Genomic DNA, 18,758 nt, shown 5'->3' on the forward strand with positions numbered 1-18,758 from the left:
GCCTCGATTGTTATGTCCGTTATTTCGCTATAAATCAACCTCTTATGTTCCATTATTTTCATCACTCCTACATCTTCTTCCTCATTTCATACCTTTAAAAGATTGTGAAAATGCATCATCCAGTTCTGCTTCTTGATCTCATTCTGACTATCACCACAATCATCCTTCTATTCCAACTCTCACCGGAGGAATCTGTTTACTTCTACTTCGCTCTTGGGGTAGTGGTTTTCATAATCCTTCCTTGCATATGTCTTTCCATAATTATTGACATCTACGGTTAATGATCTCTTCTATTTGCTGTGATTTATACTCCTCTCTATATTTCGAAGCTTCGTGTTATTGTTTTCTCTTCTCGACTTTGTGTGAATCAAGTAATGGTCCAGAATTCGTAAGTATGAAGTTTCGGATGAACATAACTAATGTTCTGAGAAAGAAATGGTAATAGTACGATCTGACTTGTTAAATTACCAGAAAATCACGGAAAAGACCGATTCATCAAGAAAAATATTTTCTTGATATGTTTAGAGGTTAAATAGAATGAAAGAGTTATGTAACATGGCACATGATAAGGGTATGATCTGTGAACCTTTATCATGTTCCATTAGAAACTCAACATGGCTTACTGTAATACAATCACGTTGGCCAGGCATCATTATATTATACTAACTCATGCTTCAACTCCCAACACTTCTCCAGAAATCATTCATAATTTAAACTCAAATTTTACAGAAGGATAGAAACTAAAACAGTTTCTTTTACGATGTAACATAGATAGCACGAGGAGATAGATGATTTCATACAAGAATAATTATGAAGGTATCTTCAGAGATATCAAGGATATTTATACTTAAAGATACAAGATATCTTAGAATTTCTAAGATCGAAGGATGATGAAGAGGATTTGTTCGCAAAGGTTTAGAGTCAGGAGCAAGGTATTTGCTAAAGATCTCAGCAGATACTGAATCATTTGGATTCTTTGAAGGTAGATTTAGTCTTTGTGATTTGTCCACAGCCTCCTTCATGGTTTGCTCTATCCGTTTTTCAGTACCAAATTTTCCCATTTTCTGAGCTTTTTCAACACGCTATTCTTTATCATCAAACTTTTGACTGTTAAGGTCATTTACAGTTTTTGCTGCTTCATCAGCTTTTTCAAAATTTCGAGAACCGATTCGTAAACTGGGGTGCTTATTCAGAAATTCAGAATTGAAGTACGTAAGCCTATGAGATAGAAGTTATATGTATATATAACGAAAAATGATGATTAATACTTCCCGGTATTTGGTATGGCAATTATCGTTAGAAGATGTAGACGAGTACATGATAGGGTTTCAATGAATAAATATAGTGATTTTTGGGAGAGACTTAAGTCACATATTAAAGAAGTTGCTGGTACGTTTACTATTAATATGGTAGAATATAAAAGGTTCCCCGGTAACAAGAACATATATATATCAAGGTTATAATAAGGCTGATCTGAAAAGTCGAGGTTGACTTGTTGGAAGTGTGATAAAACTGGATACTTTAAAAAATTTGCAAGGTTATTTTCGGTAATAACAATGCCAATGGATCAAAGATTTATGCTAAATCTTTACTTAGGTTCCGGGAGTTTTCAGGTGCATAGCTATATGCATAAATCTTTCTTTTCATAGATAATGTGTGGTTGAATCATCCTCTCGATTGTTTCTTAATTGAGGTGTTTTCAAGAATCATGAAGGGTTTGAACGCAGATTGTAATCGTCAATATCTAGAATTTTGAATGATACGAATATTTTTCTGGGTTTTAGAAGTGATGTTCTAGCACAGTTTTGAAGTCAAAGTATAGCTTTGAAAGATGTAGGAATCTAAGAGTGATGATATCGGTTATATCTCGACTTGGATTCTGATATGTTAAAATCAGAATATGTAATTGGATTTGAATGAGTATGGTTGCTCAGATTTCTATGAAAGAATGTATATCGTTGTGAAAGTAATGAGTATAGTTAATGATTATTGATTAATTGAATGATGTACCGTGTAACATATTAATTGTGAACTCAAATATTTCTCAGGTATTACCTACCCGTTAAAAAAATTTCACAATTAATATTTTTGTACAATAGAATTTTACTACAGTCTTTATGAAAATATATATGTATACTTTCTTCAGATGTAATACCTATTTAATGAGTTAATATATTATTAAACTCATTTGATTTTCGGCTGGAACTAGAAATGAATAATCTCTAAAACATTAGAGATTACATAATCTTCGCGGAGTATTTGACTAATGTCATCAATACTTCATTATCTATTCTTATTGACATTCCTCGGTGAAGGATATTAGTGCTTGTGAAATTTTGTGAACTTCGCAAGGTACGAGTGATATTTTCTAGAAAGTTTTGAATACATCGATAATGAAAGTGTAACATCAAACATGTAATTGAGTAATACACTTAGTTTATTAGGAGATGGAATTCATTGAGTTGAAACAGAGATTGTAGTTAACGATGGTTAAGTCGTACATCATAGCATATTAGTAATATGAATTAACCGAGTAGTACTTACCCTTAAAAATTCATACATAATAGTTTAGTACGAAAAGATATATTATGGTTTCCAAAATTCATATATATTTAATATATAAATTCTTTAGAAATAATGGGTTAATACTCCATAACTCGTTATTTCAATATAACCATTGGTGGTTGTGTTGTCGATATCGTCGGTGGTTATGGAGCTGGTGGAGCTTGTGGTGCTACAGGTGTTGCTGGTGTTGGTGATACTGATGGTGATGCTGGTGGCGCTTGTACAACAAGTCTAGCTTGTAAATCACACACCATTCTTGTCAGGGTTTCCTTTATCATCTCTATCCATCTACTCATCTGGTTTACGGTTAAAACTAGAATAATTAATCTCTAAAACTTTTAGAAACTACATGTTCTCTGCAGAATATTTCTTCAATGAAGTGATGAATTAATACTTCATCGTTTGTTGTTGTTGGTACTCCTTGGTACCTATGGTGCGTATGATGTTGATGTCCGAGGTACAGATTGTGATGTTGAGGCGTGTGATGTGGATGTGGCTGTTGGTGGTGGTAATGATACTGTTGGTGTTGATGATGGTGGTACTGTTGATGTCGGTGATGCTGCTAGTGCTTGTGGTATTGAAGCTTGCGATGTGGATGTTGTTGGTGGTACTGGTGTTGTTGTTGGTGCTTGTAATCTTTGCACCATATTCTCCAACGCCACTACTCGAGCGCAAAGATTGTTGACTTCTTCTATTACACTGGGATGATTGGCGGTTCGAACGAGCGGATGAATAAGATTTAGAATAGTAGATGTTACGTAATCGTTGCGAGCTATTCTGGAAATGAGGGTGAAAATGGTGTTACGGATTGGTTCGCCGGTAAGTGCTTCAGGTTCTTCGCCCAGAAGGAAATGTGGTGGATGGAAAGGATCACCTTCTTCCTGTCTCCAATGATTAAGTAGATTACGAACCCATCCAAATTCATCCAGAATAGATGATGGCTAATTGGTTGATCCATTCCGGTTACGCTGCTTTCAGAGCTTAGGTAGAATTCCGTATCAGAAGAGCTATCGGAATCTACGGAATTTGAATTAGATGCGGGATCCATATTGTATAATCAGGGAAATGATTTTTGATATGGAATATATTATAGGATTTAGATTAGTATCCTTCAATACATAATTTACATATGCATATGTAATACTAAAATCCCATAAATTACGGAGAAATCTTCGGAAGATGTCAGGCAAAGTTTACAGTAACAGATATGCTAAGATATGAATTCGTTTATACATTATCTATTCAATAAATGCAGGAAAACGTGTCTAGACTTAAGAATGATAAGTATGTAATTTCTGACAAGAAATGATAAGCAAAAATCGGTAAAAACAAATACGGTCATAGTCCAGACTCACTAATGCATCCTAACAATTACCAGTTAAACACACTAATGCAAATTCTGGTTCTCTATGACCTCAAGCTCGGATACCAACTTTAACGTTGGGGACGCATCCCACTCAGTGTCTTCCCAGCTAACCGCCTGGTGACCACTGAGCGTACCTCAGACACTGATTTTACAGCCCTGCCTCTCGTCAAAGCAAACCATAATCGGACCGCGAGGAGTAAGAGCCAATGCTTTGTCACAGGTTACACTGTGAGAACCCCCTCTACGATTAAGCCGATTAAACAGCTTAAACCAGCTCTGATACCAACTGTAACGACCCGTCAAAATCGCTATTAACGCGGTACGATATTCATTGATTTCATAGTGAGGTTTTGACCTCTACATGATACGTTTTGTAAACATTGCATTCTTTTGAAAAGACACACCATAAATGAATATTTAATTCCAAGGTTTTTGACATATGATGATTTCTACATATAGACAATCACCGTAAATAATAGTTTACAATAATACATCCGTTGACAATGCAGTCAAAATAAGATACATGGTGATGATTTTGTGAATGCAAAGTTTTCTCGAATAAAGCATGTATGACTCCATGCACATAGCTTGTATAACGTATAAGTAAACAGCGGAAGACTTCTAGGAACCTGAGAATAAACATGTTTAAAAGTGTCAATACAAAGGTTGGTGAGTTCATAGTTTTAATATTGCACATACTCTGTATATAAAGATAGATCACAAGATTTCAGTTGTTTCATCCAAAATGTTTATCAAAATATTCTACGAAATTGAGCACCCTGGTAACTAAACTTAACATATATATAATAGGTACCCCTGTTTTAACATACATACAACCAACATGTACAATACACGCAAACCAACGTGTACTAAACTCAAATAGCATACGTTCGCTTTATAGTTCAGGCTTGGGTCTCTATACCTGGAAAGGACGGGGATGTCAAGCGCTATGGATCCATATACAACTACTCACGCCCACCAGTTCTTATAACTGGTAGTTACTAGTTACCAAAGCTAAGGGATTTTTGGTTCAAACTCAGTGTAGAATTTAGTATGTACTTGTATCCATTGCGTTTAAAATATAGTGCATGTATTCTCAGCCCAAAAATATATATATTGAAAAAGCAATTAAAAAGGGATCTATAAACTCACATATCAATATTGTGGTTCAATATTGTAGGAAAAGTATGCAGACGCAACGGAAATGACAAATGAAAGGTTAGCCTTTGATTCACCCATGGTACCGACGAACATTACCCATAACCTCCATAGCTATAACTCATAATTTCCTTAGCTTTAACCCGTTTTGAAATCACTTGAACATAACCCCGTCGTGATATTTTATGTATAATACTAATAATAATAATAAGATTAATATCATTAATCTTAATAATAATAATAATAATAATAATAATAATAATAATAATAATAATAATAATAATAATTATAATAATAATAATAATATTAATAATAATAATAATATTAATAATATATATATATATATATATATATATATATATATATATATATATATATATATATATATATATATATATATATATATATATATATATATATATATATTAGAGAGAATGAGGTCGAGAGATAGGAAAGATCAAATGAATTTGGCAGAAACGATCCAGTATATATATAGATATAATAATAATAATTTAAATAATATAATAATATAGAAAATAAAAACGTGACAATTAACATTCAATAATATCTGCCAACAGTTTTCACGGACCGGTATTTCGTGCTCTGTTGCTAATAATTGACGGATAAAAGTATAAATAAAAAGAATTCCACTTTTTATAATTGAATACATATATTTATTTTGGTCTTAAGCTTTATAAAACTTGTTGTAAAAAGGTCCATTTTTTTATAAAATTACTATATACGTTCGATGTAGAGTGTACGTACTAGTCTGCTGATCATTCCGTGCCACCGTAAATCACGGAATTCATTTAATTCAATCGAATAAATGAATTTTAATATTTTAAAAAGTCATATTTATTAAATACTTTAGGGGTATCTTATGTAACTTATAATTAATAATTTCAATCATATCGCTTTCATGTGAATAATAAATTAATTAATTACGTTTCATTTACTATTCACATGAATAGTAAATGAATTAATTTTAATTCAACTATTTAAGTTACGTTGTTGTACGTTGTGCTTTACAACTTGTACATCTTTGATTTAACTTCGTGTCTTCTTAAAAATTTAAAAAAATACATCATAAAAATAAAACGATTATATACGTAAAATTTTTAATTTGAAATTGTATCATTCACTAGTAAATTTTTATCATTTCGTATATAAATATTATTCGCATGTTTCCGTATATATATATATATACATACACAATTATATAATTATATATACATACACAATTATATAATTATCACAAGTTATGACGTTCGTGAATCGTCGGACAAACAAGGTGGTCAACCGTTATATAAAACTCATTTACAAAAGTTTTAAAACTTGTCAAAATGCATTGCTTAAATATTAAATCATATAGAGAATTGGTTTAAATAAATCAAAATTTTCCGGGTCATCACAGACTCAAACAAGAATAAACTAAGAACAAAAATAAACTAGCAAACTAGGACTCAACTAAGAACAATTAGATGACAATCTTAATTTTCGACACAACTGTCCCCGACAGCGGCGCCAAAAACTTGATGTGTAAAATCGCGTCTATTATATATAAAAGGAATTACCGGTTATTAAAGATTACACACTAACGAGCTGTGTACCCGATCGTGCAATAATATAAAGTTGGTAAATCCAAGATCATTTCAAGGACAGTTTACGCGTGTGAATTAAGATTGTAACTAATGAAAATAAACTAAAGTTAATCTAAGAAAATAGAAAGTACTAGATAATTGTGTTTGTAGCTATTTAACGATTAGCCAAATCAAGGGTAACTTTAACTAATTAACATAGAAAAACAATATTTGTGGTATTTCTATGTTTAAGCTTTAAAGCAAAAAGACAAGATAGTTGTAAAATCAAATAATAGAACATATGTTCGTCTAGACCTTTTATATCTAGTGCTGGATGCAATTTAATTAAGCTCAAATTGTGGATTAAAGCATGTGAATTACCTAATCGGTCCACCTGGAATTCCTCAGTGCAGACACAACAACTAAGATTACACAGCACGGAATTCCCCGTCACTTAAGACCTTCTAGATGTGATAAAGTTGATTCAACTGATAATCATGTTCAAATTATGACTCTACGCTCGTAGTAATCAATAATCACACCAACTCTCGTTGTGAGTGATTTACACCTAAATCGTATAGCCTTTTGAATTCAATTTACTATCGTCTCCGATTAAGCAAACAACCAATTAAGACAAACCAGTTAAAAATATATATTAAAATGATGAACTCTCGTCCTATCAAACAAACATATAATCAATTGTATCGAAAAGAATAAGTTTCATTAGATGCATACATGTATTCACACTTAAAATCAAAATACTTATAGTCCAACAATTAATGAAAATCACATCCAACACATAGGTTTATTAGTCTAGACAAACATTAAAAGACTAGCCAACAATAATGGCTTCAAATGAAATCACAAATAAATATAAATAAGAATTCATTGTTAATAACAAAGAAATCAACCTAAATAAATATAATCGTGAATGATGAAAGGATCGAAGGTTGATTCTAGAATGATTAGAGTGATTGGAAGATGAAGGAATTCCCCTGATTGCTTCCAAAATCGCCCCTTATGCTCCCAAAAACGGTCAATGTTAGTTATGAGGAACTAGGGCAACTTAATTAAAATAAAACTGCTAAAATTTTCGGAGTAAACCCATGCCACGCGAGCCTGCGCGCCGCGCATCAACAAGCCGCGCCGTACACTTTGCAAATCACCACCGCGCCGCACACTAAAAGTGGCGCGCTGCGCGCCTTCATAAACTGCATATGCACGCCGAATTTAAATGGGGGTGCGCCGCACACCATATGTGTATTCTTGATGTTTCGATTCATAGATGCGCGCCTATATACTTAAAGGCGCGAACACCTTTCAAACCTCATTTTCTTGACTTTTCAAACACTTGAAACCACGAAACACCCCGGTAACCAGCTTTTAACTCACGACAACATACGAGTTCTAAAAATACACCAAAATAACATGATTTCCGCGATAAATACTCAACGAGCTCCAATTCATCAACTTAACTAATAATCACAACAAATAGCCTCCAAACCGTATTCAAAGGACCAAAATACGACGGGTATTGCTAAGATAAACATAGTTGAATTATGCAATATCACTGGGCAGGAGGTCAATCATGATGTCCGGTTGAGTTCAAGTGTTACTAATCGTGTAGTATATTTTGAATGGCGTATCCCCTGCGTCCGGATTACTATAGTTTGAATGACATATCCCCTGCATCCAAGTCATCGAAGTCGTTCTTCTCTTAGCTTCTCAATAATGCTTCTAACTTCAAGGTTCTTTACTATTAGTTATCATATCTGTAATGGTTTTATCACACATCCACCTAAGCATCCTCATTTCCACCCCCTCCATCCTTGCTTATTGAGCATTCATTACTAGCCAACACTCTGATCCGTACCACATCGCAGGTCTACTTGCCACTTTGAAAAATTATCCTTTTAGTTCAAGGGGTATCTTCTTGTCGCATAAGTCTCATGTCGTTTCTCTCCACTTCAACCAACCTACCTTAATACAATGAATCACGTCCTCATCTATCATCCCGATGAGTCACATCTGAATGGATATATTCATAGTAATCACGTGATGTTTTCTTTTTCGATTGTGCTTTGTCGATTGTTTAGTGTGTTATGGTTGTTCCTTTCATGATTTTATGGTGTAGTAGTAATTAGGGTCGGTTGTAGCTATCGTCTACTTGTGACGTTTTCTTGTTTCGAGCCGTCCGATTTCGTTATATCATTTTGGCTCTTCATTTTTCGATGAAGATTCAATTTATATAGTAGCATTCGTTATTTTTGTAAAAAAAATTGCATAAAATCTCTATGGAGTTAAAAAATGTTCACAATTTTCGTCATTTATGGTAAAAAAATATTTCACAAGTCTTGTCATTTTATGTTTGAACATATGACGATCCTAAAGAAACACATACGGAGTATTTATTTGTAGTATTAAATTTCATGGACTAGTTTCATATAATTCAAAAGACATTTCTTGTAAGTTTGAGATACTCATCTATTAGATTTATCAATTAATTAAAGAATTTAATTCAATTATTGGTGCCATGTACGTGTTTATCATTCTATATACTTCATATCTGGATAACGATTTGAGCACAAATGATTTGATGGATACATTTTTATTTACATGACTGTTAATCGGTTGTCCATTCCTCTTTCATTTCAAATTTTCAATCAACTTGAAGTTCTTTCTTGAAGGAACATCTGTTAAGACCCTTTGTCGTTAAAGCAAGAGTTAAACGATAATTATAAGTAATAAGGAGATTAAGGAGGTTCGACCATATATACTAAGGAGATTAATTAAGGAGATCAAGTATGAGAATTCACCTAATATTCAAAGTAGTTAAATTATATTGATCTTATCAATTGTTACTTGATTCCTGAAATCATGGGATATGGCATGATCTCCTAAAGGAAGAAATTATGATTGGAATTAGCGATTCCATTAACCCTAAATATTGTCGTATAAATAGATTAGGCGTACGTCATATTCTATAGCCTTATTACGTGAACTATTAGTGATTGTAATCTGTGTATTTTCGATTAATCTATTCTATATAAAACACCATACAATACATTGAATCTCTCTTTGTTCAACTTTTGTGTTACACACTGATGTTGCTACAAACAAACATCAATATTAATCATTGAATACTTTTTTGATATTGATAACTAAGTTTTTGGGCTATCATTACTACCTCAACTATATTATGCTAGGAACCTGTGTTTAGTGTATTAGTGATAACCCGAATTCCTATATGAGAGGTTAGGGGTTCGATCTTTATGAGCAGTAAAATATTTTTCTTGAGATTATCCATCCATTTCATGGGCTTTGGAGGTTGCGAACGTCTTGCGTTCGAGCCTCACCCAATGGTGTTTACCACACGCGATGCCCGTATGGATTCATTGTGAGGATTTTCTTCTGAGTGGCAGCAAGACTGTAATGTCCGTAACAAGTAAATGATCGGGAAGATGGGTTCTGACATCGCGTCCGGACTCCGTCAGTGATTGTGGTCTAGTGGTTCACCCCTTTGCACTTGTGCATTGGGATGGGGGTGGGGAGGTCTCAAGTTCGAGTCTCTCCCTTTAAAATATACGTGGGATTTATTTCTTGAAAGCCGAATTGCCCCGAGAAAGGTTTTACCGACCCGTATTCACGACCCAAGTCCGACCGCCTGCCCCTCGGGATGGTATAAGGTTCGGATCCCTTTAATGCGGTTCGGGTTTCCTGCCCGAAAACGCGTGCGTGCGTGGCAAATGAGAGTATTCGGTGCCAACAACTTGCCTTTAAAAAAAAAAAAAAAAAAAAAAAAAAAACTATATTATGCTAGGAAAGAATTGTGGTTGTCAACTTCGTGACATAGATTCATCCATCTTTTCACACGAGAATGCATAGAACTTCCATAGAGAGTAGTCTTGGACAAATTACTTTTACATGCTAGCAGTACAAGAAAACTAGCTTTTCTGGACGCCTAAACCAGATGACAAATCGTTCGTATAGTGTTTTCGGACAACGTGACGTTCGGGATGTCGTCTGGAAAATTTCATGCGATAAGGTTTTCCGGACGAACTTTGTCAACTTTGAAATGTTTTTTTACAAAGTATCCTACAATTTATATAGGATGTCACTAAATTTAAATTTAGGACCTATGTATTTTTAGAATTTATGATTTTTTAAGATAAATAGTAACTAAAATAGTATTCAAATATAAATAGTTTTAAAAAAAAAGTTAGGACCCTAATTTTCAAACCTAGATTCGCCTCTGTGAATAGGACACACAATCACAAACTTTTTCGAACGACGAGGTAATATTAATTTATCAATAATAAATTAATTAAATAAGATTTTATTTTATCCCTTCACAACGACATGTACTTTCTTTATACTGATTTTTTCTTTTATAATTTGTAGATATGTTTCAGAGTTATTATTGTTATTTTATATATACTGATTTTCTTTTGTTTTTTTATAAAGACTTACATTGATGAATATTTTTAAAATATAATAAGAATGATTGGAGCACAATGGCAACATAAAGGCCTTACGCCCTCAAAAACGACCAATGACAACAATAGTCAAAACACTCAAACACAAGCCTAACGACTTATCAAGACTAAGCCACTAGACTTCTACATCGCGCAACTTCCAAATACCGCTAATTCGAGCCACATTGGAAGAACTTTTATAACGAATCATCATTAACTTCAACTGAACATTTGAAATTATAACATCGAATACTCGGTTCTCTGTCTGAAAAATCTACTTAAAAATTTTGTAGTTTCTCTCGCCACAGACCATAAATAGTTGCTGCTATAAACACAACTTAGAAACAACAATATGAGCCAAATTTAGAGATGCTATTGGCGTAAATTAATTTTTCACCAGATTCGAATGTTAGTGGACCAATATAGTGTAAAGCGTAAAATAATTATCTTCTTTTTCTTTCTTTTTTATTACAGATATGTTCTCGATTACTCGTTTCTTCTTTAATATACCGGAGACTGGAGATTGGATGTTAAAGTGTTGTTGCTCATTATAAGCACACAAACACGGTTATGTACAATAGTTATATGGACTATGTTGATGTGATACTATTTTTAAGTGAAAAATTTAGATAAATTAAATGTATATTCTAAATGCATTATTGTGTTTGCTACGCTGAACATGTGTTGTCGTAAGGACGGAAGAAATTGGTAATAAAGGGGTGAAAATAATAGTAGCATGATATAGGGTTGCATTTAAAAATCAAAATGAAATACTAATTTTGAAACGAGAAAGTATATGTAAATAAATAATACAATACATACTTGTGTATCTTCATATACTTGTTATCAATCGAACTAATTAGAAATCAATAATATTATCAATGTTAGGATTATGAAAATGTGGATTATATAAACAATTGAGAGTCGAATTTGTTTTAAGATAAATAACTATAACCAGTGTTGTAAAAAAACCCGATTACTCGCCGATTAATCTCCGATTAATCATTTTTAGGAACAATCCGTTCCGATTTTCAAAAATCTGTTTAATTAAACGGTCGACGTGAATTAATAGATCAAAATCGAATTTGGTAATTAAAGTCAGTCAAAGTAAAAAATGATTAACTTTTTAACATGAATTTAAACTAGAATTTTGTAGTTTTGAAGCAAAATGAACAATTTTAGATGATTATGTTAAAAATTATCTATATTTATGGTTTTTTCCTATAATTACTCATTTAAATATTAAAATTTAATATTTAAATGTATACAGTACAATCCGATTAATCTCCGATTAATCCCTGAATTGCCGATTAATCCTTCTAAAGTCTCGGCCGATTAATACCTGAATAACGCATTTTGCAACCTTGACTATAGAATGTAACACAAACCAAGGGGGTGAAATGTATTTATATGATAAATGAAGTACCAAATGTACAGAATCACAATTTATTATCATCGTTGGCCCATTTGCCATCCCCTAGCTTCTTGATCCAATTTCCTTCATCAAGTTGAAACCTTTTTGTCTCCCCCGACAATTTAAATTAAAAAATAATTGAATAAATCTCATACTTCCTTAAATTTTATTTTATTTTCTGTTTTTATTTTTCCAAATCTTGACCGTTTGTACAATTTACATGTACTTCACGTATCTTCCACGTCCTTCACAGTCCTTTACCAGATAGAAATTTCAAGGTACCCCTTTTCATTTACTTCCTCCTTAATTTTTGCTTAAATTTAAATTTTTTTTTATTATATATTTGCACATGTTTTCACAATCTTGCCTCTTACCCCATGTTTATTTATTCTCTTTTTCTCTAGTTTTTTTTAATAAAGCTTCAAACTTTATTTAAGGTTCTTGATTTTTCCTCACAGGTACTTTTTATTTGAAGCCTAAACCATCAATGTGAGTGAATCTTTTTTATTTTATGATTATATTTATAATTGTTATTGTGTTATTTATCTACTGTTTATTGTTTCTCCAAGTGGGTCTTTTTTAGATTCAGTACTATTGTTGTTGTTATTATAAATATGTAGTTCGTTACTGTATCAGAAAGTTGTGTATGGTGTTTGGATCCAAAATTAAAAATTGTAGGAATTGGGTTATATATATATATATATATATATATATATATATATATATATATATATATATATATATATATATATATATATTTTAAATTGGTAATGTAGGATGTATGTAATTCAAAGATTGTGTTTTAATTTTCTTGAATTGGTGGGGTGGTACTTGGTATTAGTAACTTCAAGTTTTTTCATTTATAGTTATTTGTGAGATTTGATTTTGATTTTAGGGATATGGGTTTTGTTCTTTAAATATATAGGAATCATTTGTTGGAAGTTTTCCATGGGCCTGAACCCCTAAGAATCATCCATTTTCCAAATATATTTTTTTTGTAATATAAGTTTTTAGAAGTTAAGTCAAATTTTGTAAATATTGGTTTAAGAGTCTATTGTTTGATGTTTGTATTTCAATTCAAAGGTAGGTTTTATGATTAAGGATAAACCGTTTTAACAGTAAATTTGGTTCTTTGATTGTTTAAAAAAGGGACTAAGTTTGTTTTATTATTTATGCTTCATTTTCATACATCTTACTTGATTAATTTGGTTGGATTCTTTTATGTTATGAACTTTGTGTAGAAGTTTAAGCCTCTGTCATTTTGTATTCTAACTGTTGTGGGCTAAGTTCTTTTAGGAATTATAGGTCTTTTAAACGGTAAAGTTGGCTGATTTTCTACTTGGATTTTTAATTCTTGAACTTAAGGTAGAGGATCATTTATGTTAATTATTATTTAATCATATGAGTAATATTGTTCTGAGAGTGATTGAGTCATCTTATAATGAACATGTGTTTTGCTTGCTATGTACTAAATTTGATTGCTTTTAGTTTTATGTGAAAGTTAGGTTGAAATATTAGGTGAGGATTCGTGCATCACAATCTTGACTTTTGTCTATCTTATCCTTTGCTAGGTGTATTGAATAGAAGCATTCATTTTCAAACTACAATTCAAATTGGATTCAGGTTGATCCATTTTCAAGACCCGGTTTTATGGAAGAATTTGACGGTGCGATTGAAATCAAATTTGAATAAGTAGCGGCAGTTTTTATTGATTGTTCACAACATTAGGTTTTGTGAAAGCTAATATAAGAGACAAAAGAAAATGGGACACTCTGCAGCAGTTTGGGATTCACGATTGGCCCTTGAAACGATTAAGGATTGGAATGGAATCGAGCAAATTGTGCTTCGAAACCCACAAGGAGCTTCGGCTAGGGTTAGTTTAGTTTTAACTTTTGTAAACATAAGAATCTTGTTTGATTTCAAGAAAATCATGCACTAATTTGATCTTTGATATGTGCATTTATGCAGGTTAGCTTGCTTGGCGGTCAAGTAATTTCATGGCGAAATGAACGGGGTGAAGAACTTTTGTTCACAAGTAGTAAGGTGCGGGTTCTTTTTTTGTTGTTGTTGTATTTCATTTTTGTTTTATGATGATGATGATAAACTTGCAAGATTTTGGTTCGATTTTTACTGATTATAGTTTGTTAATCCGTACTTAACAATTTTAGAGTATTTTAAAGCCCCCGAAGGCTATGCGAGGAGGTATTCCAATTTGCTTTCCTCAGGTATGTTTTTTGTAATGCATAAAGTTAACTTACGCGTTCATGTATATAACCTATAACCGGTTGATATAGTTTGGGAACTGCGATTCGCTCGAGCAACATGGGTTTGCAAGAAACAAACTTTGGACTATTGATGACGATCCTCCACCGTTTCCCGCAAACGATTCTAACGGAAAATCGTTTGTCGATTTGCTACTTAAACCTTCAGAAGAAGATTTGAAGTTTTGGCCACACATGTTTGAGTTTCGTCTTCGAGTCTCTCTTGCAATGGACGGGAACTTGACGTTGATATCTCGCATTAGGAACGTTAACGGGAAGCCGTTCAGTTTCTCTTTCGGTTATCACTCGTATCTTTCTGTTTCAGACATAAGGTATTTTTTCTTAATATATTTATTACTAAAAGTCAACGTTGGTCAACATCTGACTAGTCCCGACTCAACCGAAAACAAACGGGGCCTTAATGTAATATAATCTTGTGATACATAGTGAAGTGAGAGTTGAAGGGCTAGAAACGATGGACTACTTCGACAATCTTTTTAAAAGAGAGCGTTTTACAGAACAAGGAGATGCTATCACGTTTGAATCCGAGGTATCTTGAACTTAATGCATTAAAAGTGTTATCGATAATAATAAAGTATACGTTTGCCTTGATCGATGATGTTATGTTTGGGTTGAATATTCAGATTGATCGTGTTTATCTTAGTTCTCCGAATTGTATTGCTGTACTTGATCATGAAAGAAAGCGTACTTACGTGATACGAAAGGAAGGACTACCGGACGTTGGTAAGTTGTTACTAAAGTTATTGGCTTTTATCTAATACTAATTGTGTACTTCATCCAGCCGCCTTTAAGAAAAAAAAAAAAAAAAAAAATCAAATTTGTTGAAATTTCTCATAACTTTAAAAGACTAACTTTGAAGTTAGTCTTACCTAAAAAGTCAAATATGTTAATTCGGTATATACTGGTATCTAATGTTGAATTTAAAGCTCATATACAAATTGCAGTTCTTGACTTGTTCCATTTGATTTCTGCAAATTTACTGACTTTCTCTATTCACAATAGCATTCTTTGACTTTTGAAGTCAAACTGACTACATTTCATATTTGAAATCGATATGAATCTTGTTATGAATTCAAGATCAACATTTTTTATTTCCTAAATGTACAACAAAGTCTTATGTTTAAACTTCTCTAAAATCATTTAAAAAGTTATTTCAGTTATTTCCATAGATTCTGAATCTTATTCCTGTTGACTTTAAAAGTCAACTCACATCTTTTCTTGACTTATTTGCTCTTGTAACTCAATTGAAGTGGTGTGGAATCCATGGGACAAGAAATCAAAAGCAATGTATGATTTAGGAGACGATGAGTACAAGCAGATGTTATGTGTCGATGGTGCAGCGATCGAAAAACCGATTACTTTGAAACCAGGTGAAGAATGGACGGGTCGTTTGGAAATTGCTGTCGTGCCATCGAGTTTTTGTAGTGAGGATCTCTGATTTTCAGTTGAGGTGCCTCCAAATAAGATATTACTCTACTTTCATATTTGTTATTTTGGTTTTTAGATTTTTTTTTTTTTTTTTTTTTTTTTTTAGTGTTAATGTATTGTGTAATCTGTGTTTAGGATTGTGACTAGTTAAATATGGTTATGTTTTATCTTCCGAGTTATAAAGATGTGTGCATATTATTAAGTCACACTACACTGTAATCCTGACCAGTGTTCTTACATGTATTTTGAGTAAGTTCTTCATGATAAAATAAATCTGAAATCATCTATTATATCGATTTATTATTTTCCCTTCAAATTCATATCAAATTCAATTTGAAATCATCCGTTCATATCCCTGATGGTTATACAGGTTAATAAATATTCGTTACATATAAAAATTTTGTTAAAAATTATGGTTATCGTAATCGTAATATAGTTTGTTATTAACAAAGACATAGTTGAATAAGCGTTTAATTTTTAATTCTGTGCGTCACGTTTTGATCAACTTTTATACTGATTGGTAACTTTTGTTGTACAGTAATACAAAATTTACATATAATTAAAACAAAATTTTATTCCTCGTTTACATCAAATTTGACTCCTCGTCCCTTTTCTTTTTTGTGTGCATCCCTCGTCCCTATTGTATCACAATTCTACATCCCTCGTCCTCCGTCTACTTTCTGTCAAATTCAAACGTTAAGTGTAGTCATGTGCGAAGCATGTGAGGGTAGTTTCGTCATTTTACATATTTCTTTTCCATTTTCATTCTCTTTCATATTAACCTCCTTCCTTTTCCCATTCTCTTTCATATTAACCTCCTTCCTTTTCCCATTCATCTTCTTCTCATTTTTTTTTTTTTTTTTTTTTTATACCTAATCAACATATCCAACATAAACCCTAATTGAACACAAATAAAAGAGCATAGATATAGACAGTAGTAATCGGAAAAAAAAATTGAAGCAATTATAAACAAATCAAATCTTTTTACAATACCTGATACACTTACGGATTTAATATAGTCGATATGTTAGTACGGAGTAGTATTTTTTTCAAAAATAGTACTCCAGCTTAAATTGAATCAAAGATATGAACACAAAAATGTTAATTGCATCTAAGATCTCTAACATCTACATCGTTAATAAATAAATCAACAATCAACAATTTTAATGATTTTTTTAGCATAAATCAAACCAAACAATTACAACTTTGGACCAAATCGCAAAAAAAGGTAACAAAAATTCTAGATACGCGATATATAACATCAATCAATCGAATATTAAGCAACTCGTAATCGAAAGGAAGAAAACAAATAATTAAATTAAATCCATACAACATACCACAAAATTAAGATCAAAGTATGCATACTGACTAAGCTTGTAGGCGACGTACGTTGAATTTAATTTTTTTTACGGTTTGATTCGTGAAAGTTATGAAATGAATAAGGATGATGGTGGATAACGAGAGGTGAGGTGAGGTGTTTCGTCTGGTGTTTATTATAATTTGATTTCTAGGGTTTTAATTTGGGGATGATTAATGATGATGAGGATGAAAAGATAAGTCAGATAATAAAGAAAATAAATAGATTAAAAAGACTAAAGTACCCTCACATGCTTTGCACATGCTTGAACAAACGGCTGAAATAGACAGAAACTAGACGGGAGGACGAGGGATGTATAATTGTGATACATTAGGGACGAGGGATGCACAAAAAAAAGAAAAAGGACGAGGAGTCAAAGTTGATGCAAACTACAGAGACGAGGAATGAAATTTTGTCTATAATTAATATGAATGTTTATATTGACATCATTTTTCAGTTGATGAAGGTCTTCCTGAAATCAGTCTCGCTCTCATGAACAAAAGATCATTCACTTCCATATTAACCATAATAATAGAACGTAACACGAAGCTAGACAAAGAAGGTTCAAAGAATCTGATCCAAGGTTGAAATTTGCCAAACATATTACAATCGAAACTCCATTAGGTGTCGGCTGTGGTATACGGCATCAATCATAAAACCGTCTCCAGATTGGTACAAATAGATTACAACTAGTAAAATCAATAACATAAGGACGAATACAATAACATATGGTTACATTGCGAGGTTTTGACCTCTATATGATACATTTTACAAACATTGCATTCGTTTTCAAAAGACAACCTTTCATTACATCGAAAGTTGACAGGTATGCATACCACTTCATAATATCCGAACTATAAATGACCTAATCTGTCATTTACTTAATAATAATCTTTATTGAACTCAACGACTTGAATGCAACGTCTTTTGAAATATGCCATGAATGACTCCAAGTAATATCTCTAAAATGAGCAAATGCACAGCGGAAGATTTCTTTAATACCTGAGAATAAACATGCTTCCAAGTGTCAACCAAAAGTGAAATGTCCCGTTCTTATTGATTAAAAACGTTCCATATTAATTGATTTCGTTGCGAGGTTTTGACCTCTATATGAGACGTTTTTCAAAGACTGC

At 32.4% G+C, this 18,758-nt stretch overlaps 1 protein-coding gene across 2 annotated transcripts; it reads left to right on the top strand.

Moving 5' to 3' along the window:
* Positions 1-12,763: 12,763 nt before the first annotated feature.
* Positions 12,764-16,354, top strand: LOC139873011 (putative glucose-6-phosphate 1-epimerase). 2 transcript variants are annotated; one of them, XM_071860947.1, is made up of 9 exons: positions 12,764-12,836; positions 13,017-13,047; positions 14,130-14,431; positions 14,527-14,601; positions 14,727-14,783; positions 14,853-15,151; positions 15,267-15,369; positions 15,464-15,563; positions 16,091-16,354. In XM_071860947.1, exons 3-9 carry the CDS (start codon positions 14,321-14,323, stop codon positions 16,276-16,278), a joined length of 933 nt encoding a protein of 310 aa, XP_071717048.1. In that variant the 5' UTR covers positions 12,764-12,836; positions 13,017-13,047; positions 14,130-14,320; the 3' UTR covers positions 16,279-16,354. The 2 variants fall into 2 exon arrangements, with proteins under 2 accessions (XP_071717048.1, XP_071717042.1); XM_071860941.1 differs by lacking the exon at positions 12,764-12,836 and having other exon boundaries at positions 12,917-13,047.
* The last annotated feature ends 2,404 nt before the right edge of the window (positions 16,355-18,758 follow it).

The sequence above is a fragment of the Rutidosis leptorrhynchoides genome, chromosome 1, assembly GCF_046630445.1.
Source record: "Rutidosis leptorrhynchoides isolate AG116_Rl617_1_P2 chromosome 1, CSIRO_AGI_Rlap_v1, whole genome shotgun sequence".
Lineage (NCBI taxonomy): Eukaryota > Viridiplantae > Streptophyta > Magnoliopsida > Asterales > Asteraceae > Rutidosis > Rutidosis leptorrhynchoides.